Source organism: Hylobates moloch, unplaced genomic scaffold, assembly GCF_009828535.3.
Source record: "Hylobates moloch isolate HMO894 unplaced genomic scaffold, HMol_V3 SCAFFOLD_15, whole genome shotgun sequence".
NCBI lineage: Eukaryota > Metazoa > Chordata > Mammalia > Primates > Hylobatidae > Hylobates > Hylobates moloch.
The window spans coordinates 97,904,704-97,932,665 of record NW_026652290.1 but is presented as its reverse complement, the minus strand read 5'-3'; the positions used below and the strand labels follow the sequence as shown (position 1 = coordinate 97,932,665).

The 27,962-nt window shown below is 53.2% G+C and overlaps 1 protein-coding gene, 2 non-coding genes and 1 pseudogene across 11 annotated transcripts in view; 3 read left to right on the top strand and 1 right to left on the bottom strand.

The window, feature by feature from the left end:
* PWWP3A (PWWP domain containing 3A, DNA repair factor) overlaps positions 1-21,971 on the top strand; it is a 22,326-nt gene extending 355 nt beyond the window's left edge. For 2 of the 9 annotated variants that reach the window (XM_032179065.2, XM_032179066.2), the window contains exons 2-14: positions 1,012-1,148; positions 1,711-1,796; positions 3,095-3,165; positions 4,834-5,730; positions 7,217-7,318; positions 10,068-10,138; positions 11,891-11,967; positions 12,748-12,808; positions 14,679-14,754; positions 15,010-15,060; positions 16,098-16,534; positions 18,228-18,316; positions 21,315-21,971. In XM_032179065.2, the coding sequence (XP_032034956.1) occupies positions 1,089-1,148; positions 1,711-1,796; positions 3,095-3,165; positions 4,834-5,730; positions 7,217-7,318; positions 10,068-10,138; positions 11,891-11,967; positions 12,748-12,808; positions 14,679-14,754; positions 15,010-15,060; positions 16,098-16,534; positions 18,228-18,316; positions 21,315-21,372 (2,136 nt within the window). In that variant the 5' untranslated portion in view covers positions 1,012-1,088 and the 3' untranslated portion in view covers positions 21,373-21,971. The other 7 variants (XM_058428305.1, XM_032179062.2, XM_058428306.1 and 4 more) reach the window with 7 other exon arrangements.
* On the top strand, positions 21,971-22,792 carry LOC116484296 (uncharacterized; annotated as a pseudogene).
* Positions 22,793-27,670: 4,878 nt separating this feature from the next.
* Positions 27,671-27,743, bottom strand: TRNAF-GAA (transfer RNA phenylalanine (anticodon GAA)). Its single transcript has one exon. It is a non-coding gene; the product is annotated as a tRNA-Phe (tRNA).
* Positions 27,744-27,874: 131 nt separating this feature from the next.
* Positions 27,875-27,948, top strand: TRNAN-GUU (transfer RNA asparagine (anticodon GUU)). The gene has a single exon. It is a non-coding gene; the product is annotated as a tRNA-Asn (tRNA).
* The last annotated feature ends 14 nt before the right edge of the window (positions 27,949-27,962 follow it).

Here is a 27,962-nt window from a genome sequence, read left to right as displayed (position 1 = left end):
CCTTTCCCGCCCCTGGCGCCGTGGGCACCCCACTCTGCCCGGACCCCATCTCTTGCGTGGACCCGCTCCCCATCCTTGCTGCCTGGACTCCCATCTCCTTCCCTGGATCCCCCTCACGTCTGTCGTGAACCCCATCTCTTGCCTGGACCCCCATCTGCTTCCCTGGATTCCCTCCCCAACCGTGAAATCCCCCATCCCTGCCACCTGTACCCTCCGCTCCACCTCCTCCGTGAGCCCTCATCCTTGCTCCCTGAGTCCCCCCGCTTCTGCTGTGACCCCCTTCTCTGTTGCCTAAATCCTCCGTTCCTGCAAGCCACAACCCTCCCTCCGCCATGAAATCTTGTCCCTGCTGCCTGGACCCCTACTTCTGCTGCTGCTGTGATCCCCTCTGTTGCTGGAAACGCCACCCCCACCTCTGCCGGGAACCCCCTCTTCCCTGCTGCGGGGACGCCCCGCTCCGTTGTTGGTAAATTCCACCCGCACCCCCAAACCTCCTTTTCATTTCTGTCAACAGGCAAGCCAGTCCTTCCCATTGATGCTATGAACGGTCTGCAGCTGTCCCCGTTCTTTCAGGGACATGGCAGCCAAAAGAGCAGTCGTTTTTCCGGTCTTATTTTTTGTGTGTGTGCTGTGGTCAACTGTTAACTCCCCAAATTGGGGAGGGTTGTGAGCTTTGATTGTGTAAAATGCCTCTCCTGCCGAGGTCGGAGGCAGGTCTTCCGCACGCAGATGATTTATTCAGGAGCCTTTAAAAAATAATCTAGACAGAACCTTTGGGAGGGACTGTGCTGTATTTTATTTATGAAAAAATGCAGGCACCTCCCTGGGTACCGAGCCCCGTCGTTTCTGTTTGTCAGTCTGCTTTTTGGCATTGAGCCTCTCAATGCAAGATTGTGGAATTGAACCATCTACTTGAGGCTAAGTCGAGCTAACCTTTGCCCCTGAGGGCTGTGTCTGTGTTAACACCGCAAGCAAACAGTTGTATAAACCATCGTGCAAATTTTGTTGCAGGGCACATCGGCGTCAGACCTGGGAGTACTTTCTTTGTGCCAAATCATTGCCACTTGCCACTTGCCACATGAGTGTAAATGATGGCGGATGCCAAGTATGTCCTCTGCCGATGGGAAAAGCGATTATGGCCTGCAAAGGTGACAGCCATTATTCTGTAATGTCAGGAATTAGAAATGACTTTTGGGTGACAAGTAAAATCTTTATCAGGAGATACCTAGGATTTGCTTCAGTGAAATAATTGAGCCAGAACGGTTGGCACTGATTCTCGTTCCCCATTTAATGGGGTTTTGGTCTAGTGCTTCCAGGGTTACACTTCCAGAAATGTCTTTTTTTTTCCACACTAAAAAAAAAAAAGAGAGAATCAGCTATAAAAAGGCATGTAAGGCTCTAACTCAAGGAAAGATCTGGCAGGCAGCACTGTGATAGTAAATTATGGTCGTGTTCAGGGGATGCTTTCCAGCAATTCAGTAGACAGTGCTCAGCTGCAATGCAAAAGCCTGGGTCCTTGTCTTTGTCTGCCACTGGCCTCTCATGCCTCAGTTTCCCCGTCTGTGAAACAATGGGGATTGGACCAAATATCTGAAATCCCATGGTTATAGGCCTTCAGGGTTACCTGCTGCATTTGTACTAAATTTTGCCACTGTTTCTGACTGCATCAGCTGTTTTAATAACAAGCATCTTCTTTTGTTTTAAATGTAGGTTTTGGCCCGAACCGAGACTTCAACAAAAAATAAGAGAAAAAAGGAACACTTTCTGGATGTTCAAATCCTCTCCCTAGAGGAAAAGTTAAGTGTTGTGTTGTTTTAATACTGTTTTTTTAATACTGTGTAGATTTCTGATACTTCAATCCCCTACTCCCCCAAAACAGTTGAAGCCCACTCTTAATGGGCTTATTCACCATTTATGTAATTCATTAATGCTCATAATAACCTCATGAGAAAGCAACTAGTTTGATTTTATGTCAGTTTGGAAGCTGAAGATCCAAACGAGGCATTCTGTGATATCTATGGAGAGATTGGTACAAACATTGAATACATGTAAATTATACTCAGGGTAGACCCTATTTGTGGGTAAAATAGGGATATTTCCTTTTTTTTTTTTTTTTTTTTGACTATTTCTTAATCAGTGCCATGCCAGAAAAATAGGGATATTTCCTTCCCAGAGATCTGTGTGTCTTTTTTCAGAAACGTCTGTGACAGGCGCATCAATTTTGAAATATTTGGTTTTTGAGCCTGTCACTCTAAACTAGTGTTTAACGTTCAAAAGGCAAATAACTGATGACCAGGCGGCGCATTGTTCTGCTCCGTGAGTGTCTGGCACTGGGAAGGTGTAGATCGTCTAGAATGACGGTGATTCTGACGCCCCAGTCAGTCCTGTGTGATTGTGGCGAGGGCACGTCTGGCACTAGGAACGTGTAGATCGTCTAGAATGACGGCGATTCTGATGCCGCGGTCAGTCCTGTGTGATTGTGGCGAGGGCGCGTCTGTCGTGAGAATTCGCAGTTCTGAAGAGAGCAAGGAGACTGATCCTGCTCAGTCCAAGCCATTGGCTCCCCTGTTGCTCTTCCTTGTGGAGCTCCCCCTGCCCCACTCCTTCCTGCCTGCATCTTCACAGCTGCCTCGGAAGCTCGCTTGGTCCCTAGCTCACACTTTCCTGCGGCTGGGAACGTAATTGAATACTCGAGTTTAAAAGGAAAGCACATCCTTTTAAACCAAAACACACCTGCTGGGCTGTAAACAGCTTTTAGTGACATTACCATCTACTCTGAAAATCTAACAAAGGAGTTATTTGTGCAGTTGAAAGTAGGATTTGCCTCATAAAAGTCACAATTTGAATTCATTTTTACTTTTAAATCCAGCCAATTTTTTCTGTCTTAAAAGGAAAAAAAAAAAAACCATTCACCAGGGTTCTTGCTGCCTCTAACCTCAGGCGGATGAATTCCTAGTTGGCTGTGACTTTTGGTTTAAGTGGAAGGTTGAGGAGGAAAATGAAATTAATTCTTTTGTTATCTAAAGGAAAACATGTTTGAAAATGTCTTGGTGGCGTTGGCTGGTGGTGTGTAACGTCCATTCTGTCTCTGCAGAATTCAGGTGAAAAGCACTGAAGCTGCGATCCTAGAGAAGTCTCAAATTGAAGCCATTGCGTCCTCGTTAGGTAAGAGCGTATTTTTAAGTGGCCACTAGGTTTTCATAAAATAAGAGGTCATTTGGGAGAATGTGAAGGCTCAGCTTTCTGGGTAAAAAAATTCACCCTGTTCACCATGTGAACAAGGCAACGCGAATCCCCTGAGCTGAAGGAGAAGGAAAAATGGATTTGCTTTCTTAAACCTTTCCAGAATTTGCCCCTAGAACCACTCGTATTCTTGACGCCCAGAATGGTCAGTGGTGAGCATCAAGGTCATCTCATTACCTCCGTGGCCTCCAGTACACAAGACGAGGAAGGACTTTGCTGCCATGAGCGGGAGGTTCTCCTTTTTCCTTTCCTCTTCCTGTAGTAAGACTTCCTGTGGTACTGTTGCTGCCTGGCCAGTCTGGTCTCAGCCCAAGGTTTGAGAAGCAGTTGGTTTTGTGTTTAAAATTCCAGAGCGGAGCCCAAGGGAGAGAACGGGTGGCCTGGCACTTGGGTTGGTGGCACCCATTGTTTGAGGCACTGTCATGGGGGGCATGAGGCAGGTTGGAAGTGGAGCTCTCGGCTTCCTATACATCCGGGTGCGCTTTCTCCCAGGCCTTCAGTTCAGCACCCACCTCCTTTGCACGCTGTGGGTGAGGAAAGCTTTGCCTGAGCCCAGCCGGGGACTGGTCATGCACACACATGACAAGTGAGGAGCATTGGCGACTGCCTGCCCCCTAGCCACAGTTGTGCAAACCCAAACCTGCCAGCCTTTCTTCTCCTCAAAGTGGAACTGTTTATCCCATTTGCAAATAATTGTTCCTCTTGTGAAAAGATGGACCGGAATTCCTTCCAATGATGTTTATAAAATCAGGTCTATTTTCCTGTGTCTTCCGAAAAACAGCTCTTGTTTAAAGCAGGATCCATCTCTGCATAACTTAGGCAGGGCTGACCATCATCTTGGATGGCGTCGTCCTTGTTGGCACAGATTGTGTTGGGGGGCTGGCTGGTTGTTGGTGCCTTTAATATTCAACGGGGAGAATACTGTTCTGATTGAGGCATTATGCCCGCTGAGTTGTGATATTACATCCAGCATCTTGTTCAAATAAATAGCGCCGTATCTGTATGTCGGAATGAATAAATAAAAGTACTGCAGCAGGGAGGTTGGGCTGGAAACCAGAGGCCCACGATGCTCTTTGCTGGCTTTGAAATGCCCTTGCAAAGAAGTACTGAAAATGTACCAGCCCACAATGAGCCTTTTAAATCTCCTGTTCCTTGCTGCCACCGACCCCCACACCCACCAAGAACACGTTGCCAGCAGAGTTCTTTATTTACTTGGCATTGGTTTTTATTGACCCTGATTGAATTTGAAATTGTAAGGCTGAGACAGGATTTGCAAAACATTGGAATACATTTTGTTCACGGTATTGTTTTGTAACTTGGAGGAATTTATCTTTTTAGCCAAGCAAGTTAAGGTCAGTAAATTTGGTTTTTAAAAAAATGAAGCCTGGAATCCCGGAATGAATAGCTGTTGTTCTGTAGCCTCGTCCCCTTTTTGGGAAAATGTAGGTGAGAAATGTGAGTCCTCCCCTTCAGCGATTTAGGTATGAAACCAGCCGTCAGAATGAGACAAGCGGGCTTCTAAAGCGGTGCCGTGACCGCAGTGCCTGCGTAGCGAATGTCACCGACATTGTGTATGTTCGGTCCTTGCAGCCTCGCAGAGTGAAGTGCCTGCGGCACCCCTGGAAGAACTGGCCTACAGACGGTCTCTTCGCGTGGCTCTGGACGTTCTGAGCGAAGGGCCCATTTGGAGTCAAGAAAGCTCTGCAGGGACAGGTAGAGCCAACCGGTCTCTGCGAGGGAAGCCCATGGAACACGTCTCCTCACCCTGTGATTCGAACTCCTCATCTCTTCCCCGCGGAGACGTGTTGGGCAGTTCCAGACCTCACAGGAGGAGGCCATGCGTGCAACAAAGCCCGTCAAGTTCGTTCACTTGTGAAAAGGACCCCGAGTGCATAGTGGAGCACAAGAAGGGGCTCAGGAGAAGTGAAAACCCAAGAGGCCCGTCGGTCCTCCCAGCTGGAGGTGGTGCCCAGGATGAGAGCGCGTCCAGAATCCACCACAGAAATTGGACTCTTGCGAGTAAGAGGGGAAGAAACTCAGCGCAGAAGGCTAGCTTGTGCCCGAGTGGATCTTCCCTTTCAGAGGACGACGCGGAGAGAGACATGGGGAGCAAAGGAGGCAGCTGGGCAGCCCCATCCTTGCCCTCCGGGGTCAGGGAGGACGATCCCTGTGCCAACGCTGAGGGACGCGACCCTGGTCTGCCCTTGGGCAGCCTCACTGTGCTCCCAGCCCCTGAGCCCTTGGCCTACTCAGAGCCTGGAGAATGCCCAGCAAAAAAGAGGCTGCGCCTGGATGGCAGCCAGAGGCCGCCTGCCGGGCAGCTGGAGCCCAGGGCAGCAGGGGCCGCACCGTCCCCTGGGCCGGGGTCGGGGCCCAGAGAGTCTATGACCCTGCGCAGCACCGCTAGGCTCGGCCCGCCTCCCTCCCACACCTCTGTGGATGAAACCAGATGTCCTCCTTGCCCGGATTCCCAGAAGCTGGAGAAAGGTAAAAGTTTCTTGTGGAGGAGGAGAGCGCAGAGGGTGGAGTCCTGCCCCTCCGCAGCCAGGCTGGGAGCCAGGCACGTGGGTGTTTTTGACCAGATTTTAGTGAGATCGTTGCCAAAACAGACTTAGAGCAGAGACTTCCTCATTCCTTTTTGTTTGTCTCCCCACTGGGCTATAATTGCTTCAACTTCTAAATATTTGTCTTCTTACTTTTGTTTAGAAGGGAAGGGAGTTGAGTGAGTGGGGAGCCCAGAGAGGGGCGGCGGACCACGATTGTCTGCGGTGGGGCTGGGAGCGTTGTGGCTGTGCTGAGGTCGCAGCTGCGGCTGCACCCCGAGGATTAACTCTTTGACGGAAGCAATAACGCATTCCTGTTAAATTGGGCAGGAATCTCAAAAGTGATTCACTCAGGCCAGGCGCGGTGGCTCACGCCTGTAATCCCAGCACTTTGGGAGGCTGAGGCGGGCGGATCACGAGGTCAGGAGATCGAGACCATCCTGGCTAACACGGTGAAACCCCGTCTCTACTAAAAATACAAAAAATTAGCCGGGCGAGGTGGCAGGCGCCTGTAGTCCCAGCTACGCGGGAGGCTGAGGCAGGAGAATGGCGTGAACCCCGGGGGCGGAGCCTGCAGTGAGCCGAGATGGCGCCACTGCACTCCAGCCTGGGTGAAAGAGCGAGACTCCGTCTCAAAAAAAAAAAAAAAAAAAAAAAAAAAAAAAAAAAAAAGTGATTCAGTCACTCAAAAGACTGACTTTTTAAGAATTCCTGTGCAGATATATTTTTGTGTGGTGTGGTTGCAGGCAAGCACTGTGACTTTTTCCTTTTAACATTGTAGCATCCTTAATTTTTTAAATGCTAGTTCAGAAATCTTAATTACCGCATGATCAAATGTCTGGAAATCTACTCGCTACAAACTTACTGCGTAGATATTTCAGTCTGTACTCTGAACTTCTTTCCTGAGGTCATCATCTCCTTAGCATGTTGGAAGCAGCAGGGAACTGAGGTTGCCATGCTCTGAAGACAAAGTGACCGCACCCCTACCCTGTTCCATAGTCAGCTCCTGTCCTGGCCCCCTCCCTGCGTATCCACACCCCTGCCCTGTTCCATAGTCAGCTCCTGTCCTGGCCCCCTCCCTGCGTATCCACTGAGTGCTTCAGATGTGAAGGGGCAGCCAGGCTGGGACAAAAGGGATTCCCATCCAGAGTGCGCGCAGCTTCTGTGGCTGAGGTGGCTGCTGCTTATGGCCCGCCTTCCCTTCACTGCAGGCCTCTCTCCCTCCCTCCTTCCCTCCCTCCCTCTTGCGTTTTTCTTTAAAATGTAGTTTAATAGAAGCGCACTCTATTTGAATTTGGCAGTGTGGAGTTGTGTATAGCATGGAACCTTTTCTGTATGCATCGATGGTCATGTGTCATGAAATGTTTTCTTGGGATGAGTCATCAAGACAATACGATGACAACGAAAGTCTAATATCACGTTATTGGCAGACTGCCAGTCTTCCGAAGAGTCCATGGGGTCTAATTCCATGCGTTCTATCCTGGAGGAAGATGAGGAAGACGAGGAGCCACCAAGAGTCCTTTTATACCATGGTAAGAAATGACCAGGGGGTGCGCCTGCAGTCCTAACGGTGCGCTCAAAGGCAGCGGCGGCGGGGCTCTGAGACCGGGCCCTACATTCTCCACAAAAGGTCTCCTGCGAGTTCATTTCTCTCCCACTGAACCGAGACCTGGAAGGGACCTTCAGAAGTGCCAGGTTTTCAGTCCTCTATCTTAAGAATAACCTACACAAAGGGAAGAGGGACTCCTGGGAAGAGATGGCCCAGCCCTCCCTGTTAGAGCATTACTCCTGTCACTTACCTCAAGCCCTTGTCCTCCTGTCCCCTTGCTGGGAATGAGGGAACGGCCCAGTGAGCTGAGGGGCTGTGTCGCCATTGCTTGGGTGTGGCCACGTACTGACTCGCGGCTTCCGTTGGTGATGGCGTTTGGGGGGCTGTCCAGGGAGGCCGGGTCTTCAGCCCGAGGGAGAACTGCTCCCACGCCCCTCCTGTAAGTAGCTGCTTGCACCAGAGGAAAACCTGCCTTTAGGTGCCTCTGAGCATCTACGTGGAAGGGACTAGAAATGAGAGACCCAAAGATCTGAGCCAGCCGTGAACAGAAGGTCAGCTTCGCAAACCAAGTCACGAGAACCAGCCCCACTTTAGACTCGCCCAGGAACCATTCCTGTTAACCGAGTCTTGTTTTTCTTTTCTTTAACCTTCTAGTTTCAGAATAATTATAGATTCACAGGATGTTGCAAAAATAACACAGGGAGGTGAGGGGGCTTCTCCCCTGGGCTTCCCCACCCCCGGCCAGGAAGCTGGTGCGCGTGCAGCCTCGGGAGCACCATTCCACGCACACTCGCGTGCCTGTGGCCTTGTTGTGTCGTTCTTTTTTTTCGTCCACACTGTTTGACTGCTTTTCCATCATTGAAAGGGCTTCATTACAGTCTCACATTTTCCCTTTTTTTGCCTAATGCTAATGGTCAGACTTTTTAACAGTTTTCCACATGCTCTTCTGATCCTTTTCCTCTGGGGTGAGCAGTCACCACTCACCAAACCCTGCCCCACCCATTGGGCACCTGTTTGGATGGTCCCAGGACGGCAGGTGCTATGGGACACCCGTCGGGGACTTCCAGGAAATCATTTCTGCAGGATCCGTTCGCACACAGGAAGAGCACAGTGCCCTTGGGAAGGGCCCTTTCTGACCACGCTGCCCCACTGGGGTCGGGTCACCGGGACACACAGAGCCTGGTGCTGCCTTTCTTCTCCTGCTTGCAATGGGAACTGGGTTTTGCTCCCGTTTGGTTTTGTTTCCTACCTGTCAGGCTGGGCATCTTTCTGAGGGTTCCCTGACCGGCCTCTGAATTGGTTGTTTGTCCACGTGGGCCTGGAAGTTTCTCTTAAAGACTAAATGCCCCTCACCGGGGAAAGGACTCTGTGCCACGTTCACAGCAGACACTCACCCCAGTGGGCCTCCCTTTTCCTCTGGTCGCGTTGGTTACTTTATAGGCCTTTAGGTTTTGATCTGTGTTCATGGACTACGGCACTTCCTTCCTTCCACAGTGCGGTCGGACACAGGCTTTGTGTGTCTAAGGACAGACTGTTTCCAGTAGTTTTTCTAATACTTTAGTTTTTTTTTTTTTTTTTTTTTTTATTGAGAAGGAGTCTCGCTCTGTCGCCCAGGCTGGAGTGCAGTGGCGCAATCTCGGCTCACTGCAAGCTCCGCCTCCCGGGTTCACGCCATTCTCCTGCCTCAGCCTCTCCGAGTAGCTGGGACTACAGGTGCCTGCCACCACGCCCGGCTAATTTTTTGTATTTTTAGTAGAGACGGGGTTTCACCATGGTCTCGATCTCCTGACCTCGTGATCCGCCCGCCCCGGCCTCCCAAAGTGCTGGGATTACAAGCGTGAGCCACCGCGCCCGGCCTTACTTTAGTTTTAAAATTTTAAATAATTCACTCGTTTTTTTGGAATTGAAAATATTTCATTCATAAGTAGTTTGTAGGCTGGGCACAGTGGCCCAAGCCTGTAATCCCAACACTTTGGGAGGCTGAGGTGGGCAGATCACGAGGTCAGGAGTTCGAGACCATCCTGGCCAACATAGTGAAACCCCGACTCTACTAAAAATACAAAAAAAAAAATTAGCCGGGCGTGGTGGCGGGCGCCTGTAGTCCCAGCTACTCGGGAGGCTGAGGCAGGAGAATGGCGGGAACCTGGGAGGCGGAGCTTGCAGTGAGCCGAGCTGGTGCCACTGCACTCCTGCCTGGGGGACAGAGCCAGACTCTGTCTCAAAAAAAAAAAAAAAAGTAGTTTGTAGTTATGATTTAAATAATTTTCCCATTTTTGACTGTAGTTTCCCAGAATCCTCTTTAGAATCTCAGTCCTTGTGTTTGGGTCTTCTCTGCGTGCTGTTACCTCACCTCTGTTTTGTGCCACATGCTCTTTAAAAGTGTCTTCCAGCGGGGTTATTTTAGAGTTATGAAAGTCGTGCACATAGGACAGAGCCCCAGCCGCGCCTCATGGCACCCCTCTCATCCCGACGGTGGGTTTGTCGCAGCTGGGAACCCAGTGCGGCACCCCACTCAGCTGCTGGTTTCACTGTCTCATCATTGGTGGTTAGACTCAAGTAGTGTGGGGTATGTGAATCTGCCTTTCACATTCTCCTCATCTTTTAAGCGAATGACATAAAGTCAGGTTTCAACAATATTGCGCTGTGTTTTCTCAGGCTGTTACACCCGGTGCTTGATATGGATTTGACTTGTCTATTCTTTTTTTTGTTTTTCTTTTTTCTTTAAATTCTAGAACCACGTTCGTTCGAAGTAGGAATGCTAGTCTGGCTTAAATATAAAAAATACCCCTCCTGGCCAGCAGTGGTAAGAACAGCTTCCTCCGTCTTCTAAGATGTAGTTACTTAAATTTCATGAATTTTTATTCTACCCATCCTTAGTTCTTGATAATTTGATCTGGATAAATGTTTTCATTGTTTTGTTTTTCCTGGGAAAAGTTGGTGGGTTTATACAAAAGACTTAAGGAGATGCCTGTACCCAAAGTAAGGCACAATGGTGTTAAGTTTATAGGCCACATTTTCACCAAGCAGGCTTAGAAAGACCTGCTCGAAAAAAATATTTGCAGCCAGGTGCAGTGGTTCACGCCTGTAATCCCAGCACTTTGGGAGGCCGAGGTGGGTGGATCACCTGAGGTCAGGAGTTCGAGACCAGCCTGGCCAACATGGTGAAACCCTGTCTCTACTAAAAATACAAAAAATTAGCTGGGCGTGGTGGCATGCACCTGTAATCCCAGCTACTCGGGAGGCTGAGGCAGGAGAATCGCTTGAACCCAAGAGGTGGAGGTTGCAGTGAGCCAAGATCGTGCCATTGCACTCCAGCCTGGGTGACAGAACAAGACTCCATCTCTGGGGGGAAGAAAAAGGAAAAAAAAATTGTGATTTGCTCATTTTAAATATTGTGCATTTCACCCCGTTTTCCCCCATTAGAGCTCATTAATTTGGATTTTGTGGTGGGGTTGGTTGCATGTGTACAAACAGGAATTTGAAATCCTGTCCAAGTTCCCGGTGTAGGTGATGAGTTCAAGCTGGGGCAGATTCTCTGCTTCCGTCTCTGCAGGCCTGGAAGTTGCAGGTTATTAGTTTGATTGTTGTCCTGGGCACAGGTGCTGTCCTGGCCTTCACCTCTCCTTCATATTTTACCCCTTTTTTCCCTTTATCCTCCTAAGAGACAAATGCCAAAAGGCATTGGCCCTGCAGTAATCCAGAGACGCTTTTGTTGCTCTAATGACTGACCTCACCCGAGTCACCCAGGCTCCTTGCATGTGACTGATTATGGTTCCAGGAAACCTGGAGTTGAATCTGTGTGGTGTTTGCTGGGGAGGTTCAACACGTTTATGGCCTAGCTGGGCCCCTTGTGTCGCCTACTGGCCGGCAGTGATGGAGGCCGGGCTTCTGGACCCTCCGCCCTTCCTTGGCACTGGCTTCCGCTCCCTCACCTTGCTAGTCTTTCCCTTGTTTTCATCAGTTTCTGGGGTCCCTGCTGGGTTAACAGGTCACTGATGTGACAGGTTCCTGGGGCATAAGAGCAGGCAGCCTCCCTGAGAGTGCAGGGCGGAAGGGCCACTGGAGGCACTGGTCGCCGGTGCTCCTCACTGCCTTCTCACGGTGGCCTCGGGAGGCCAGGACTGGCGAGGCTGTGTGGAGGTGGCAGCGCCCTGCAGTCCCTGCCTCTCCCCGTGTGGCCTGGGCTTGCTCCCGAGCCTTTCTGCCCTTCCTCCACTCACCCAGAGCATGAGGAGGGCAAACCTGCCGTGCTGAGCCACTGGAGAATCTCAGGACGCTTATTTAAAGAGGCAGCTGGCAGCAGTAGCTGTGGTTCTTTTTATTCAAAAACCCAAACAAAACTGGCTGATTCCGCTCAGATGGGAAAGCGTTCAAGTGATGTGTGTGGCAGAGCATGGGGCTGTTTCTCAGCGCCTCCTTGCAGGAGACTTCGCTGGGTTCACCCCCAGAGCTGGGGTCAACGCCTGTTAGATGTATCATGTGATGTCACAAAAAAATATTTAAAATCCACGATCTCTTTTGTTTTGACGTTTTATTTTCTTGGATTTGTGAACAGGTCAAAAGCGTCAGGCAGAGAGATAAGAAAGCAAGTGTGCTGTACATCGAAGGACACATGAACCCGAAAATGAAAGGGTAACCCGCTGTTCTTGGTTTCTGTGAATGGGCCTGCGGGGGCAGGCTGGCCGCTCTCAGAGTCAGAACGGGCGTGGGGACGGAGGGGCAGAGGGGAGACCCCGGCAGGAGTCCAGGCCCGGGCAGGGCTAGTGGTGTCTCACTGGAGGTGTGCCCTTCTTATGACCTCTCACTCACTGGGAAGGGTGAGTCAAAATAAAGGCTGTGTGTGAAGGGTCTGGTCAGACACCCCAGTTTTCACAACTTGATTTGCTGGCTTTGAAAGGCAGCCCAACCAGACACTCACTGGGGCCCCGTTTCCCACAAACTAGCCAAATGTGGTCCATGCAGGTGTGCAGACAGCATCCCTGCGTCCACCTGAGTTTGCCCCTGGGTTACCTGGTCGTTCCTTAGTCATGGGATGAAAACACACGTGGATGGATCAGCCGGCTGAAAGCAGCCTTTAAAACCATCGCACTGCATGTCGCCAAGTCGAATGCGCAGAACCATTGTCATCTGGTACTTGTGCTGCCCCCGAGGGGTGGGAGGTGTGGAGTGGAGACCCAGGCCCCAAGGTCAGCCTGTCCTGGCAGGGCCCAGTCAGTGTTGCTGAAGTCACTGGACCCACCATGGTGCGTTGGGGGCTTCTTCGCAGCTGGGGAAATGGTCACCTTCCATAAATAAACTGGGGCTGGTGGGGCCTCCAGCGGCCTCCACTGATCTTAATCAGAGGCAGGGAAAGGTTTGTGGCTTATTAGAGGAAGTTCATTCATGTTAACTTTTCCCTCTCTCTGCTTCAAGTTTCACAGTGTCTCTTAAAAGTTTAAAGCACTTTGATTGTAAAGAGAAACAGACGCTTCTGGTAGGTGGATGATATTTTGTGCTTTAAATGGTTTACTTTGTGATTAGTAAATGTGTCCTCTATGTGTAGCTCTTGAAATCCATGGCTGCGGTGTACGCGTGTGAATGATTGTGGGAAGTAACAGAGCCAGGCTGCGCTCTGGCCGTTAGAGTTAGATCGTGGGCTCAGTCACTGCGCTGAATTCTCACAACTGTCCTGGGAAGTTGCGGCCCCATTTCCCCGCTTTACATGTAAGGAAGCTGGGGCTCCGGCGAGGACAGTTTACCCAGGGCCACAAGGCAAGGCTGCAGCAGAGAGCCCCTGCGCAAGGCCACTGCCTTCCCCAGCCGACTGTCTCAGTCCACCCCATGGCACAGGGGCCTCGGTAGCCAGCCCCTTGCGGCTGGGGGCATCTCTAGCTCAGCGTCGAGAGCCCTGTGGGCCCTCAAGTGCCGCAATGAGCCTGGCCGATACCACGTGGCAGATGGCTTGCTGCAGAGCGGCTTCCTGCTCCCTGGATCTGCAGCCAGCTTTCATCACGTGCTGTCGATGAACTGCAAGGGATTTGTCTAACTCAGAAATGTCTGTTTCCCCTCTGGAAATACTCATTTTGTTGTAGCGACTTTCAGCACCAACACGTCAACTCAGTGCAGTTATTTTTACTCCTCTGGAAAAAAAGAAAACGTGGTGGTGTCTTTTCCACTCTCAGGAATCTGAGTTACTTTCTTTTCTTTTTTTTTTTTGAGACAGAGTCTTACTCTGTTGCCCAGGCTGGAGTGCAGTGGTACGATCTCGGCTCACTGCAACCTCCACCTCCTGGGTTCAAGCAATTCTGCTGCCACAGCCTTCCGAGTAGCTGGGACTACAGGCGCACACCAGCACACCCGGCTAATTTTTGTATTTTTAGTAGAGACAAGGTTTCATCATATTGGCCAGGTTGGTCTCGAACTCTTGACCTCATGATCCGCCTGACTCAGCCTCCCAAAGTGTTGGGATTACAGGTGTGAGCCACCGCGCCCAGCTGGAACCGAGTTACTTTCTAAAAATGGATGAAGGTGTGGGGTGAGGAGAAGAGCAGGAAGCTCCGTGCCTTAAATGCAGAAGGGCTGCTGTTTATATCAAAAACCCTGGGTTCTGAGAGTGCAGGGTGCCTGCTTCTTCTTCCTAAGAGTGCGTTCACATCTGCTTGTGACTCAGGTGTGTGGTGGTCCCGAAGCCCACTTGATTCAGTGGTAGTCACCGTGGCTTCTGAGGGATGATATTGGGGAAGCCGTGCTTTAGGAAAGTGCAGGGGCTGCTGGGTGGGCAGACAGCGGCATCCACCTGGCCCTGGGATGTGCTGATGGGATGCCTCCGTGCCCCTAGTGGCCCTCGGCTCCAGAGTCTTCCCTGGGTCGTTGTGTGATGGTCGTGGCTTTGTGGCATCTTTGGGACTGCTGTGTCCTTTTCTGAGGACCCACCCTGCTGCCAGCCCAGGTGCTATGAGAGCATTCCAGGTGCTGGCCTAGCCTGGCTGCAGGCAACAGCTCCCAAAAAAAACGCCTGTTACAGGAGCTTATTTCCAGGACTTCATGTCCTGTCATGTGGCACAGTGGCCACATGGGAGGTGTTTGCAGCGTTGATGCGTTCAGATCAGCCCAAGCCATCATGTCCCCTATGCCCACTATTTGAGCAGCTCAGGGCCCAGACCTGTGCCTGGTGCGTTTCCCATTTACCAGGGGATCCCTGTGTGAGGCATCTGCCAGCCCCCTTTGTCAGGGAGGATCGGAGGTGTGGGCTGGAGCGTGAGCAGCCTGGACACCAGGCTGGTCCCTGGGTTCTGCGTGGCTTCTGAACCCAGGGTGCTTGGCACTGCCTCCCACTGACACCTGCTGCCCGGGTCTTATTGTAGAACCAAGCTAGGGAGGACTTCGACCAGGCCATCGGCTGGTGCGTCTCCCTCATCACCGACTACAGGGTCCGGTTAGGTACGTGGGGTGCTGGGGAGGGGTGGAACCAGGCAGCAGGCGTCCAGCCTCTGAAGACCCCTCGGAGGGGCTGGGCCTGAGCTGCCTGGAGGCGGGGCATATTTCCATGGGCCTGGGGCATTCCCTGTGGGTGGGCTGGGGTTCTGGCCTGGCCTGATTATTTCCTAAACACAGACGCCGGGCCGGCCCCTGGAACACACTTCCTGGGACTCCTTTTAGGTCTACACAATGCTCTCTCCCCTCCACCCCCTGCAGGCTGCGGGTCTTTTGCTGGCTCTTTCCTGGAATATTACGCGGCTGATATAAGTAAGTCTACAGGCACATCTTGGAAAATGTGGTCAGCCTTTTAGCCCTTTGGAAAAAACAATCTTGTATGTCTGAAGCTGTGGAAGGGGACATTGGGGTCAAGTACGTCTGAAGCTGTGGAAGGGGACATTGGGGTCAAGGCATTGTCCACGGCCACACAGCATTGTTCAACCCCTGTGAGGTTTTGATGTGACCCCTGAGGTTCCCTGGGACCTGGGGCTGCTGGTGTCCACTGGCGCAGCTTCCCCAGCCTGCCCTGGAGCCCTCATCCCATGGGCCACATCCAGCCTGTCCCTGCTGTGGCTGGTGGCTGAACACATCAGATATTGTTAAGAATGTAGGCCGGGTGCAGAGGCTCACACCTGTAATCCCACCACTTTGGGAGGCTGAAGCAAGAGGATTGCTTGAGACCAGGAGTTCAAGACTAGCCTGGGCAACAGAGCAAGACCCCGTCTCTACAAAAAAATAGAAAAAAATGAGCTGGGCGTGTGGCTTGCGCTCCTGCAGCCCCAGCTACTTGGGAGGCAGAGGCGGGAGAATGGCTTGAGCCCGAGAGTTCAAGGCTGTGGTGACCTATGTGATTGCACCACTGCACTCCAGCCTGGGAGACAGAGCAAGACCTGGTCTCAAAAAAAAGACCCGGTGCAGCACGAACACCGGCATGTTTGGCCACCACTTCACTGTCGATCCAGCATTTTCCTTTATCGACAGTAGCGGAGTTTTCCATGCTTCCTAGTTGGTGGAGGAGTGGACGTGGCTGAATTGATTCTGCTTGGGCAGTGCTGCACGGGCAGGCGCTTTTCTCTGCTCTAAGGGTTAAACCTGGCTGCAGGGCCCAGTGAGGGTCAAGGCCAGGGGTCCCAGCAGAGGAAGTGTCTTTAGGAGTGTGAACGCTCCACTCCCGTGCTGACAAGGAGCTCGAGCTCTAGGGTCTGCCCCCACCCCTGCCATGTCGCAGCCTCCCATCGGCCCTGACCCACAGCCGCCTGAGGAAGGCAGCGCACGCACTGGTCCCACGACAGGTGCTTCCTTTGCAGGCTATCCTGTCCGAAAATCCATCCAGCAGGACGTCCTGGGGACCAAGTTTCCTCAACTGAGCAAGGGGAGCCCCGAGGAGCCCGTGGTGGGGTGGCCCCTGGGGCAGAGGCAGCCCTGCCGGAAAGTGCTCCCCGACCGCTCGCGGGCCGCCCGGGACCGGGCCAACCAGAAGCTGGTGGAGTACATCGTGAAGGCCAAGGGCGCGGAGAGCCACCTGCGGGCCATCCTGAAGAGCAGGAAGCCATCTCGCTGGCTGCAGTCCTTCCTGAACTCCAGCCAGTACGTGACCTGTGTGGAGACCTACTTGGAGGATGAGGGGCAGCTGGACCTGGTGGTGAAGTACCTGCAGGGCGTCTACCAGGAGGTGGGTGCCAAGGTGCTCCGGCGCACCAACGGCGACCGGATCCGGTTCATTCTGGACGTGCTTCTGCCCGAGGTGAGCCGCGGACCAGTGTGTCACGTGGGCAGGGAGGGGCCTGCGCTGGGATTTTCCAAAACTCTGCACAAGGAGGCTGCCACGGTGCTCGCCCCTGCTCCCTGGCTGTTCGGCGGCTGATGGAGCACGGAGGCCTCCTGTGTTTACATCCCGTCAGTGCTGGGAAATGCGAGTGCGTGCGCTTGACCCCGTGTGGAGACGGAGCCGCTTAGAAGCTTGTCAGCACCAGGGGGTGCGAACTCCCTCCCCACCGGGGGCGCACAGATGCTCCCCAGCCTCGCTGGGTCAGACCTGGGAAACCCACTGCGAGTTGGAAATTCCCAAGTCAGAATCGCATTTAGTACCCAGATAAACCCATTATAAGTTGAAAAACTGTAAGTGGATAATGCGCCTCATACTCTGATAAACCTGTGGTAAGTTAAACACACAAATTAGACTGTGATTTCGAACTTCAGCTGCGGATTTGGGGCTTGGTGAAGAGCAAATATAGATGATTTTGAAGTTTGTATCTGAAATTTCAGAGAGGACATTGCTGGGCATATGTGTACATCTTTGGGAAAAAAAACATACTCAAAACTATTTAACTTTATAACTATGGGAATTTTCAAATAGACCCAAAAAGAAAATAGCATAATGAACTCTAATGTGCCCATAACCTGCCTGGAATTATTTTTTGGAGCATAAAAACCCTCAAGCTTTTTTTTTTTTTTTTTTTTTTTTTTGAGTTGGAGTCTCGCTCTCTGTCACCCAGGCTGGAGTACAGTGGTGCGATCTCAGCTCACTGCAAGCTCCGCCTCCCGGGTTCACGCCATTTTCCTGCCTCAGCCTCCCGAGTAGCTGGGACTACAGGCGCCCGCCAACACGCCCGGCTAATATTTTGTATTTTTAGTAGAAACGGGGTTTCACCGAGTTAGCCAAGATGGTCTCGATCTCCTGACCTCGTGATCCGCCCCTCTTGGCCTCCCAAAGTGCTGGGATTACAGGCGTGAGCCACCGCGCCCAGCCAAAAATAGGGATGATTTCTTAATGTCAGGTATGTATTGTGTATTCAGGATACTCTTTTTTTTTTTTTTTTTTTTTTTTTTTTACAGTAGACTTAAGGCCAGGCATGGTGGCTCGCATCTGTAATCCCAGCACTTTGGGAGGCCAAGGCAGGTGGATCATGAGGCCAGGAGCTTGAGACCAGCCTGGCCAACATGGTGAAACCCCGTTTCTACTAAAAATACAAAAATTAGCCGGGCGTGGCGGCAAGTGCCTGTAATCCCAGCTACTCGGGAGGCTGAGGCAGGAGAATCACTTGAACCCGGGAGGCAGAGGTTGCTGTGAGCTGAGGTTGTGCCATTGCACTCCAGCCTGGGTGACACGGCAAGACTCTGTCCCAGAAAAAACAACAACCAAAAAAAACTTAAAATTTTTCAGAAATGCACTTGTGGGTTTGGGTCTTGCCTTTTATTCTCTGCTTTTAGTGATCTGAGCTATTGTCTCTAGTCCAAAAGATAATACTGATTTATTTAAGAAACATCATTTCAAGCAGGGATTCATGGACTAGGTTTGCACCTTCTGAACCATGAGCTAGACCATGTCTGGAGGCAGGAACCTGGTGACCCAGGCTCCCTGCGGCCTTCTTAACCGCGGGCCACGTGGGACCAGTTGGGCAGTGCCTGCTGCTGCTGAGTCCCGTGCCCTCTCACAGGCCATCATCTGTGCGATCTCTGCAGTGGACGAGGTGGACTACAAGACGGCCGAGGAGAAGTACATCAAGGGGCCTTCACTGAGCTACCGGTAGGCTGCTCCCGGCGCTATCTCCAGCCACTTGCATCTCTGCCTTGCAGTTTCTGTTTCCACATCTACGGGCAGTTTGACACCAGGCTGCCACAGCCCCTCTCCCTCATGAGGTGGCCCAGGTGCTGGGTGGTGAGCTGATCACATACGCTGAACTCGCCCTGTGGGTCACTCCTGCCCCCCAGGAAGGCTGGGCCCGGGTCTCCCAGCTGGTCGCTATGGGCACCGCGGGGCCATGGGCGCGTGCCTGGGCCATGTCTGTTCTTAATCTCTTTTTGCAGGGGCTGATGTTTGCTTTTTGAATTTTCCTCCACTCTTTCCACAGCCCCATGGCTGTGTGAGAAATACAGCAAGATTAAGCAGCAGCAGGGCCCGGTACTTTCCAGCAGCCAGAAGAATGCTGTGATCAAGATGTTTCTCTCACATCGTGTGCTTAGCTGCCCTTGGATGTTTGGCCCCCAGAGCACCTAATCCTGTCTCTGGGCACGCGGCCAGGCCTTGTTGGGAGCCAGGCGGGGCCCACGGGGCAGTGACAGGCTGAAGACTCAACTAGAGTCGAGGACAGGGTCCCCGGCCAGGGCGGCTTGCGCAGCCACCGACGTCTCCCGGGCCCACAGTCACAGGAGACTCGTGGTGAAGACACTGAACTCCCTCACCAGCCCCATGTCCTCCCTGGGCAGGGCAGTAGGGGCCGCTGGAGAGGTCAGGGAGGAGGTGTGGGGCCTCGGTGGCATTGGCAGGCCACCCGCGCAGAGCTGCCCAAAGGTGGAATTTGGCCTCGTTTAGGAAGTGTTGGCCCAGCTGGCTTTACCAGAACAGGAGAGGCCTTTGGATACAGAAACTGGGTGTTTTCTGCTGGATCTTCATGGTTCCCCCGTCATGCTTGCTGTAAGAATAAGTGAGGTCCGGGGGGGGTAAGGTCAGAGCCAGGACACCTGGACCCAGCCTGCTGGTTTGTCCTCTCCCTCCGTCTCAGAGGCCTCTTCACTGCTTCACTCCCATCTGTGGAAATCTTCCATCCTCCTGATTTTCTTTTTTTTGAGTCTGGGTTGCCGACATCAAAACCCGTTAGGAGTTCATCACGGCTTCCAGGTACCATCAAAACCTCCAGTGAACTGTGAGAACGGTGCTGCTGCTGTGATGGAGAAGTTAATTGGTTTGAATACACAGGCCATGATTTTATCATGCCGGGGATGTGGTCAAAATAACAAGGCCAGTGAGCAGCATCGCATTTGAGCTTTGGCCTCAGTTGAGTCTTGGGTCACACACTGGGTGTCCTGGGACCCAGTCCCCGCCCCCTGCACGACGTTTCCCAGGCCCTCTTGTCCTTTTCGAGTTGCACCATGAGCCGCTCTGCACTCTTCCCAAGGCTGTCCTTCTCAGGCCTGCCTTTGTCTGGCGCTGTGGCTGGTGTGCTCTCCCCTATTTCCGGGTCTGCTGGGGCGCACATCAGAGCCAGCAGCTGTTGTTGATCTTTTTTGATCCGGGGCAGCCCTGTTCCTGAGAGGGGTTGCTAGCTAAGCAGTTGTTATAATTTTCCTTTACAGGGAGGTCACTTAGTAAGGACAATTTGGCATCTCATACTCTTTCGTAAAAAATTATTTTTAGCCAGTCACAGTGGCTCATGCCTGTAATCCCAGCACTTTGAGAGGCTGAGGTGGGAGGATCCCTTGAGCCCAGGAGTTGAGGCTACAGTGAGTCACCATTATGCCACTGCACCCTGGTCTGGGTGACAGAGCAACACCCTGTCTCTAAAAATAAATATTTTAAAACATTGCTAAGGCTGGGTGCGGTTGCTCACGCCCCTAATTCCAGCACTTTGGGAGGCTGAGGTGGGTGGATCACGAGGTCAGGAGTTCAAGACCATCTCGGCCAACATGGTGAAACCCCGTCTCTACTTAAAAAAAAAAAAAAAAGCCAGGCATGGTGGCACGTGCCTGTAGTCAGTCCCAGCTACTTGGTAGGCTGAGGCGGGAGAATCGCTTGAACCCAGGAGGTGGAGGTTGCAGTGAGCTGAGATTGTGCTACTGCATTCCAGCCTGGTGACAGAGCGAGACTCCGTTTCAAAAAAAAAAATACACATCATGTAAAAGTTACCATCCTAACCTTCTTAGGTGTACGGTTTGATGGTGGTGAGCACATTCACAGTGCTATGCAGCCGGCACCGCTGCTCATCTCAGAACTTCTTCATCTTTACAAACTGCAGCTCTGTCCTCGTCAAACAACTGCCCTCTCTTATATATATATATATATAGACACACACACACACACATACATATATATTTCTTTTTTTTTTTTTTTGAGACAGAGTCTCACTCTGTCACCTAGGCTGGAGTGCAGTGGCGCAATCTCGGCTCACTGCAACCTCTGCAACCCCCCCACTGTGCCTGGGTTCAAGCGATTCTCCTGACTCAGCCTCCTGAGTGGCTAGGATTACAGGTGCCCACCACCACACCCGGCTAATTTTTATTATTTTTAGTAGAGACAGCATTTCACCATCTTGGCCAGGCTGGTCTTGAACTCCTGACCTTGTGATCCACCCACCTCGGCCTCCCATAGTGCTGGGATTACAGGCGTGAGCCAACGTGCCCAGACTCTCTGTCATACTCTTTTTTTTATTATTTTTTTAAATCTGAGACAGAATGTAGCTCTGTTGCCCAGGCTGGAGTACAATGGCGTGATCTTGGCTCACTGCAACCACCACCTCCCAGGTTCAAGCGATTCTCCTGCCTCAGCCTCCTAAGTAGCTGGGATTACAGACATGCGCCACCACGCCCGGCTGTTTTTTTTGTTTTTTGGTTTTTGTTTTTGGTATTTTTTGTAGAGTTGGGGTTTTACCGTGTTAGCCAGGATGGTCCTGATTTCCTGACCTTGTGATCCGCCTGCCTCAGCTTCCCAAAGTGCTGGGATTACAGGCGTGAGCGACCACACCCAGTCCTCTCTCATATTCTTTAACACACAATGATTACTAAAATGAAGACTCTCTTGTTTTCTGAAGGGAAAAAGAACTATTTGACAACCAGCTCCTTGAAGAGCGGAACCGGCGCCGTCGGTGATGGAGCAGCTGGCTGTGCTGTCAGCGGGGCCTGGCGGTGGAGGCGCCTCCAGTGTGTGTGAGCGTGTCTGAAGATGAGGGCTCGGGGGCACATTTGCGTTTGGACCTGTCTGTGCGTTCTCCTGCGTGGCAGTCCTGATTTCCATACTTCTGGAGAATCCATTTCGTTAACATTGACGCACCTTTCCAGGGGCCTCGGTGCTCCGCACTGTGTGTGAGTGGACCGCAGCGTGCAGCCACATGCCCTGGCTGCCATGGGCCAGACCACCTCCACTTCCCCCGCCCGCCTGGCCTGTCCTGAGTGAATTTCCCTGCACTGTGTTGTCACTGCATGGCCAGTCACCGCCGTGTCAGTTGTCGGCCCGGATGGCTATGCTGGGGTCCCAGGGTGGCCGCAGCAGTCAGGGTCACTGTGGGAGCCCTAGGGTGGTGTGAGAAAATGCATTGTCCTGTGCCCGCCATCGCAGAAGCACAGCCTTTGTGTGGAAGCCCAACCGCGCTCCCGTCTGGAGAAACGGCTTCCAGGATGTGGCTGCCAGCTCGGCTCTGGTCCACAACACGGTGCCCAGGCCGCAGGTTGTTGAAGGCTGTGACTCCGTGGGGCTCAGCCAGGCTCCAGCAGGGTCAGATGTGCTGTTAAGAGCAAAGCCACAGACGATGAATTGTTCATTCTCAGCGGATGCTCCAGGCTGCGCCTAGACAGCAGTGCTGGTGAAATTTCCAGGGTTCCAGGGCCCAGTGGCCTGGGGGCTGCTTTCTCCCCACTGGCTGGGCTGCATCTGGCCCGAGCTGGAGGCCTTGCTTTGAGGGGCTGTGACCCTCTTCCCCCAGGCCCTCCCCAGCTGACCACAGCCACCGGAGAGGAGATTGGAACACGATTGTCTCGGATGCAGGTCACTGAGCAGGACGGAGCCACAAGGACTCTCGTATTGGGCCCTTGGGACTCGGGAGGTGCCAGAGGCGGCCGCTGCTCTGAACTCGGTGTTCACTGGCCTTTGTTTCGCTTGATTCTGCTCAATTCCGAGACCAGGAAACCCGGCCCTGGCCTGGCAGCTCTGCCTCCTGCCCGCACGCTGGGGTCTGTCTTGTCTCGAGCAGTGGGGCAGACCCCAGAGGAGGCAGGGGTCAGGGTCGTCGGCCTTGGTCCCCTGCTGGTTGCTCTTTCGGGGACTCGGGGCGGCCAGTACCACCGCCTGAGGCGGGGCTTAGCGTTGCTTGTACGGGCCTCGCACTGCCTCATGGAAAATCCCCCCGAGCCGCCCTCCATTGTGGGTTCCTGAGGGTAGGACACATCGCCACGGTTTTGTGGGAATCACGCACCCCTGCTGGAACTTTTCTGCTGTTGTGAAGTTCTTTTACCCATTTGCTTGTCTGCTGACCTTGCCAAGTTGTTCGAGGTGGAATTAAACATCTCCCAGACCTCTGTTCTGTCTTTTCTGAACCCCCAGACAGATCCCACTGCGTGGGTTGTCCAAGCTTGGAAATAGGAGAGTGACCCTGCCATCCCCAGGGACACGGCCTGGTCCTGGGGTGGATTCCCACCTCACTGGCGGGCCTAGGGTGCTGTTGAAACAGCAGCCAGAGGCTGGGCGCGGTGGCTCACGCCTGCAGTCCCAGCACTTTGGGAGGCCAAGGCAGGTGGATAACCTGAGGTCAGAAGTTCGAGACGAGCCTGGCCAACATGGTAAAACCTCACCTCTACTAAAAAAAGCGACCGTGGTGGTGGGCGCCTGTAGTCCTAGCTACTCGGGAGGCTGAGGCAGGAGAATTGCTTGAACCCGGGAGGCAGAGGTTGCAGGGAGCCGAGATCACACCACTGCACTCCAGCCTGGCAACACAGACTCCGTCTCAAAAAAATAAACAGCAGCCAGGGGCCTCAGTGGGGTTCATGCCTGTGGCCCCAGCTACTGGGGAGGCTTAGGTGGGAGGATAACTTGTTTGGAGGTCAAGGCTGCGGCTGCAGTGAGCCGAGATCACACCACTGCACTCCAGCCTGAATGACAATGAGCACCTATCTTGCAGCAAAGCCCTGCCCAGCAGGTGGAACCAGAACGTGCCAGAGGCCCCCTTGTGCTTCCCACCCCGCCCACACCCTCTGCCCTGGGCTATGAGGGTGTCAAGGCTGCTGGGGCAGGCTCGGCCTGGGTGCTTCCCTCAGTAATGGGGGGGTCGTGGGTGCTCTGGGTTGTCAGCCAGGCAGTTGAGTGGGAGTCAGGGGTGCTGACCTCACAAGCACAGCCAGTGAGGAGCATTCCGGGGCCCTAAGGATGCCAGCATGGGTGTTCCTGGGCTCGCCCTCCCCACGGCATGGCTGGCGTGCCTCGACTGCCACCGGAGCCCCGGGAAGACAGGCTTGATCCCGTGCACACGCAGGGAGACGCCAGGAGCCCTGCCCTCAGAAGCCTGCACGCTCTGCCCCTCTCCTGGCAGCTAGCCAACCCTGCAGCCCCACCTGAGCCTGTCCCTGGCACTGAGGACATTGGACCTGGGTCACTGGGGTGGGGCGTCCTGGGTCCTGCTGGGTGCTGAGCGGCTCCGTGCCAGGAGCTCCTGCCTCTACCATCGAGATGACCGCAGATGTCCCCACACATGGCCTGGTGCTCCATGGAAAACTGCTGTCCAGAAACCATGGCGTCCTTCCCCTGACCCCTGCCTCTTCCCTCTCTGGCTTGGCCCAGCTGGTGTCTCAGAGCCTGGGTGCATGCTTCTGCCAGCCCCCCAACCACCTGGCCCACGCTCCCCAACCCCCTTCACTGAGCCACGGAGACCCCTATGTCCCTGCCAATGCTTTTTCCGAAGCTGGTCTCACTTGTTCCCAGCAGTGTGAGGGGAATTGGGGTCCCCCTCACTGGGGCAGCCGCACCTGTCTGATCACTTCCAACAAGGAGGCCTTGGCCGCACGGGGCACTTCATCCATCTTAAAGGGGCAACACAGGCACGCAGTGAGAATTCCAAACCACAGAAACCTCACTCTCTTGGGCCCCACTGCCTGAGGCATTTTCTGTTTTGCTTTGGTTGGTTGGTTGGTTGGTTGGTTTGAGACAGGGTCTGGCTCTGTTGCCCAGGCTGGAGTACAGTGGTGCAAACGTGGCTCACTGCAGCCTTGACCTCCCTGGCTCAAGCGATCCTCCCACTTCAGCCTCCCAAGAAGCTGGGACCACAGGTATGCACCGCCATGCCCGGCCAATTTTTGTGCTTCTTGTAGAAATGGGGCTTGCTGTGTTTCCGAGGCTAAGTGATCCTCCCTCATCGGCCTCCAAAGTGCTGAGATGATAGGCGAGAGCCACTGCAGCTGGCCTGCCTGAGTTCTTGTGCCTCTCTGCCTCCCTCCCTGTGCCAGCCTCACGCCCCCTCCTCACCTTCCCCAATTCCCACTCTCACCCCGTTCTGGGTCCTTCCCCTCTCACTGGCCCGAGCTGTTTCTGGAACTGCTGCCTGCCCTCTGCTCATGTCCTGCCTCCACCCCATGAAACCAGCTCCTCCATGTTCCCTGTCTCAGGGGTGTCCTCCAGGGCTCCGAGTTCCTGAACCAGATTCTTCTCCTCCCCACCTACCTCACCCTTCCGTCCAGTCCACCCATCAGTCAGCCCCCTTTGCAGCAGAATGCCACCCCAAAACCCAGCGCCTGGAATATTCTCCACACAGTTTCTGTGGGACAGGGATCTAAGGGCAGCCCGGCCAGGGGTTTCTGGGGTGGTTCGTGGGGCTGCAGTCCAGATGCTCGTTGGGGCCACATCATCGGAAGGCTCCAATGGGGTGGGGGGTCTGAGGAGCCTCGCTCGGGGCAAGGGATGGGAAGGAGGCCGTGGTTCTCCTCCACATGGGTCAAGCCACCTGCGTGCCCGCCCTCTGTAATGGCCAGCTTGCTTCTGGGTCAGCGGCCCAGGAGCCACAGCAGCCGCACATGAATATCATCGCCGTTCTGTTGGTCACACAGAGCAGCCCCGGTTGAACATGAAGACCCTGTAGGGGCCGGGCGCGGTGGCTCACGCCTATAATCCCAGCACTCTGGGAGGCCGAGGTGGGCAGATCACCTGAGGTCAGGAGTTTGAGACCAGCCTGGACAACATGGTGAAACCCCATCTCTACTAAAAATACAAAAATTAGCCGGGTGTGGTGGTGGGTGCCTGTAATCTCAGCTACTCAGGAGGCTGAAGCAGGAGAATTGCTTAAACCCAGGAGGCAGAGGTTGCAGTGAGCTGAGATTGTGCCATTGCACTCCAGCCTGGGGGACAGAGCAAGGCTCCAGCCTGGGGGACAGAGCGAGACTCCGTCTGAAAAAAAAAAAAGACCCCATAGGAAGGCAAGAGCCTGAACAGCAGACACAATCCCAGGGGCCCTGTCATCCCAGCGGCCCGAGGACCATCCCCCTTGGCCCCCACTGAGCTCAGCTGCAGTCCCCACCCCATCCCCCACCACCACCACTAGGGCTAAGAGCCGCCAGAAACCCTTGGGCTGGCTTCATTGTTCCTCCCAGGAAGAGTCCAGGGCAGCTGACACATGACCCCGGCATGGCACGCCAGGGACAGGGGAGGCACTCTGCTGTCCCTGACTGTATAAAAAAAATGCACAAGCAAAATCCCTAATGAGCAATGTTCCACAGTAAGTCCTGCCTCAGAACTGTGCAGGGCATCAGAAACAGGAACGCCTGAGAAACGGCCACGGTCCCAGGAGCTGAGGAAACACCACACTTGGTGCCACGTAGGGTCCCGGATGGAGCCCTGAGCCAGGAAAAGGCAATAGAGGAAACCCAGGAAACTTGGATAGAGTGCAGATTTTGGTCAGTAATAATATATCATGTGACAAATGTATCATACTCATGAACTGGGCATGGGGTACTCAGAACTCTAAATTATTCTAAAAATATTTATATAAATTTAGGACCAAAACCATGGCCAGGCGTGGTGCCTCACTCCTGAATCCCAGCACTCTGGGAGGCCGAGGTGGGCAGATCACCTGAGGTCAGGAGTTCGAGACCAGCCTGGCCAACAAACCCTGTCTCTATTAAAAATACAAAAATTAGCCGGGCATGGTAGTGTGTGCGTGTAATCCCAGCTACTCAGGAGGCTGAGGCAGGAGAATCACTTGAACCAGGGAGGTGGAGGCTGCAGTGAGCTGCGATCTTGCCACTGCACTCCAGCCTGGGTGACAGAGCAAGACTCCATCTCAAACAACTAAATAAAAATAAAACCAAAACTCTACAGCACGGGCAGCTATGAGAACTATAGAAGGAAGAGGGTTTTGTGCACCTGCCAACCTCTTAGGTTCCTGTCAGCTTTTCCTCCAAATCTTTATTATTATTATTTATTGTAGAGATGGGGTCTTGCTATGTTGCCCAGGCTGGTCTCAAGCTCCTGGCTTCAAGTGATCCTCCTGCCTCGGCTTCCTAAAGCGCTGGGATTACAGGTGTGAGTCACCATGCTGGGCCCCTCCAATCCTTTTGAGCTGCCCAAGAGCAGAGACCAGGCCTGGCTTTGCTCAGCAGCGGGTCCCCAGCCCATGGCACAAATTCAGTAAACACCTGTTGTAGTCCTCAAGGGGCCCCCAGTCTTGCTACTCACCTGTGTTCACCTAATTTGCGCCTCTGTTTTCTTTACTTTTTCTTTTTCTTCCTTTCTTTTCTTTTTTTTTTTTTTTTTTTTGAGATGGAGTCTCACTCTGTCGCCCAGGCTGGAGTGCGGTAGCACAATCTCAGCTCACTGCAACCTCCGCCTCCCAGATTCAAGTGATTCTCCTGCCTCAGCCTCCCGAGTAGCTGGGATTTAGTTACGGGGTTTCTACGTATTGGCCAGGTTGGTCTCGAACTCCTGACCTCAGGTGATTTGCCTGCCTCGGCCTCCCAAAGTGCTGGGATTACAGGCGTGAATCACCGCGCCGGCCTTCACCTCTGTTTTCGTAATCATAAAACAGGCAGACAAAACCTCCAGTGGAATTGTGAAAATTAAATGATATGCATGCAGAAAGCATTCTGCAAACTCTGTTTTGCTAGTTTCGGCGTTTAGTGTTAGTTTTTATATAATTAGTACTGATTGTAAACTTATCAATTTAAGCAAGATGGAAAATCGAGGGTGTGTCAGGGAAGGGGGAAGTTTGAGCTGAAATCATGACCTCTTAGGGGTTGGAAAAGGAGTCTTTGGGGTTGTGAGGTCTGAGGCTCCCTACCTTGGGATGAGTCCATGTCCCGACTCCTCCTCTGCAGAATGGGGTGGTGTTCCAGGAAGGGGCCCGGGATGGCTAAGAGGCAGCCGGACCAGTCCTGAACAAAAGACACTAATGATCGCAAGGGGCGCTAAAACCTTTGCCGAAACCCGGGATCGAACCAGGGACCTTTAGATCTTCAGTCTAACGCTCTCCCAACTGAGCTATTTCGGCTGGGCGGTAGGGGTCGCTCTCGCCGGGCCTCCGTCCCGCGCTGCGCCTTACCCGCGCAGGCGCAACTCGTTTAGCGTCAGCAGGCCCCCATATCCTTTATAAGGTGTCCCCGGGGGCCCGGGAGCAGCGCCGTCTCTGTGGCGCAATCGGTTAGCGCGTTCGGCTGTTAACCGAAAGGTTGGTGGTTCGAGCCCACCCAGGGACGCGGGGTGACTTTTG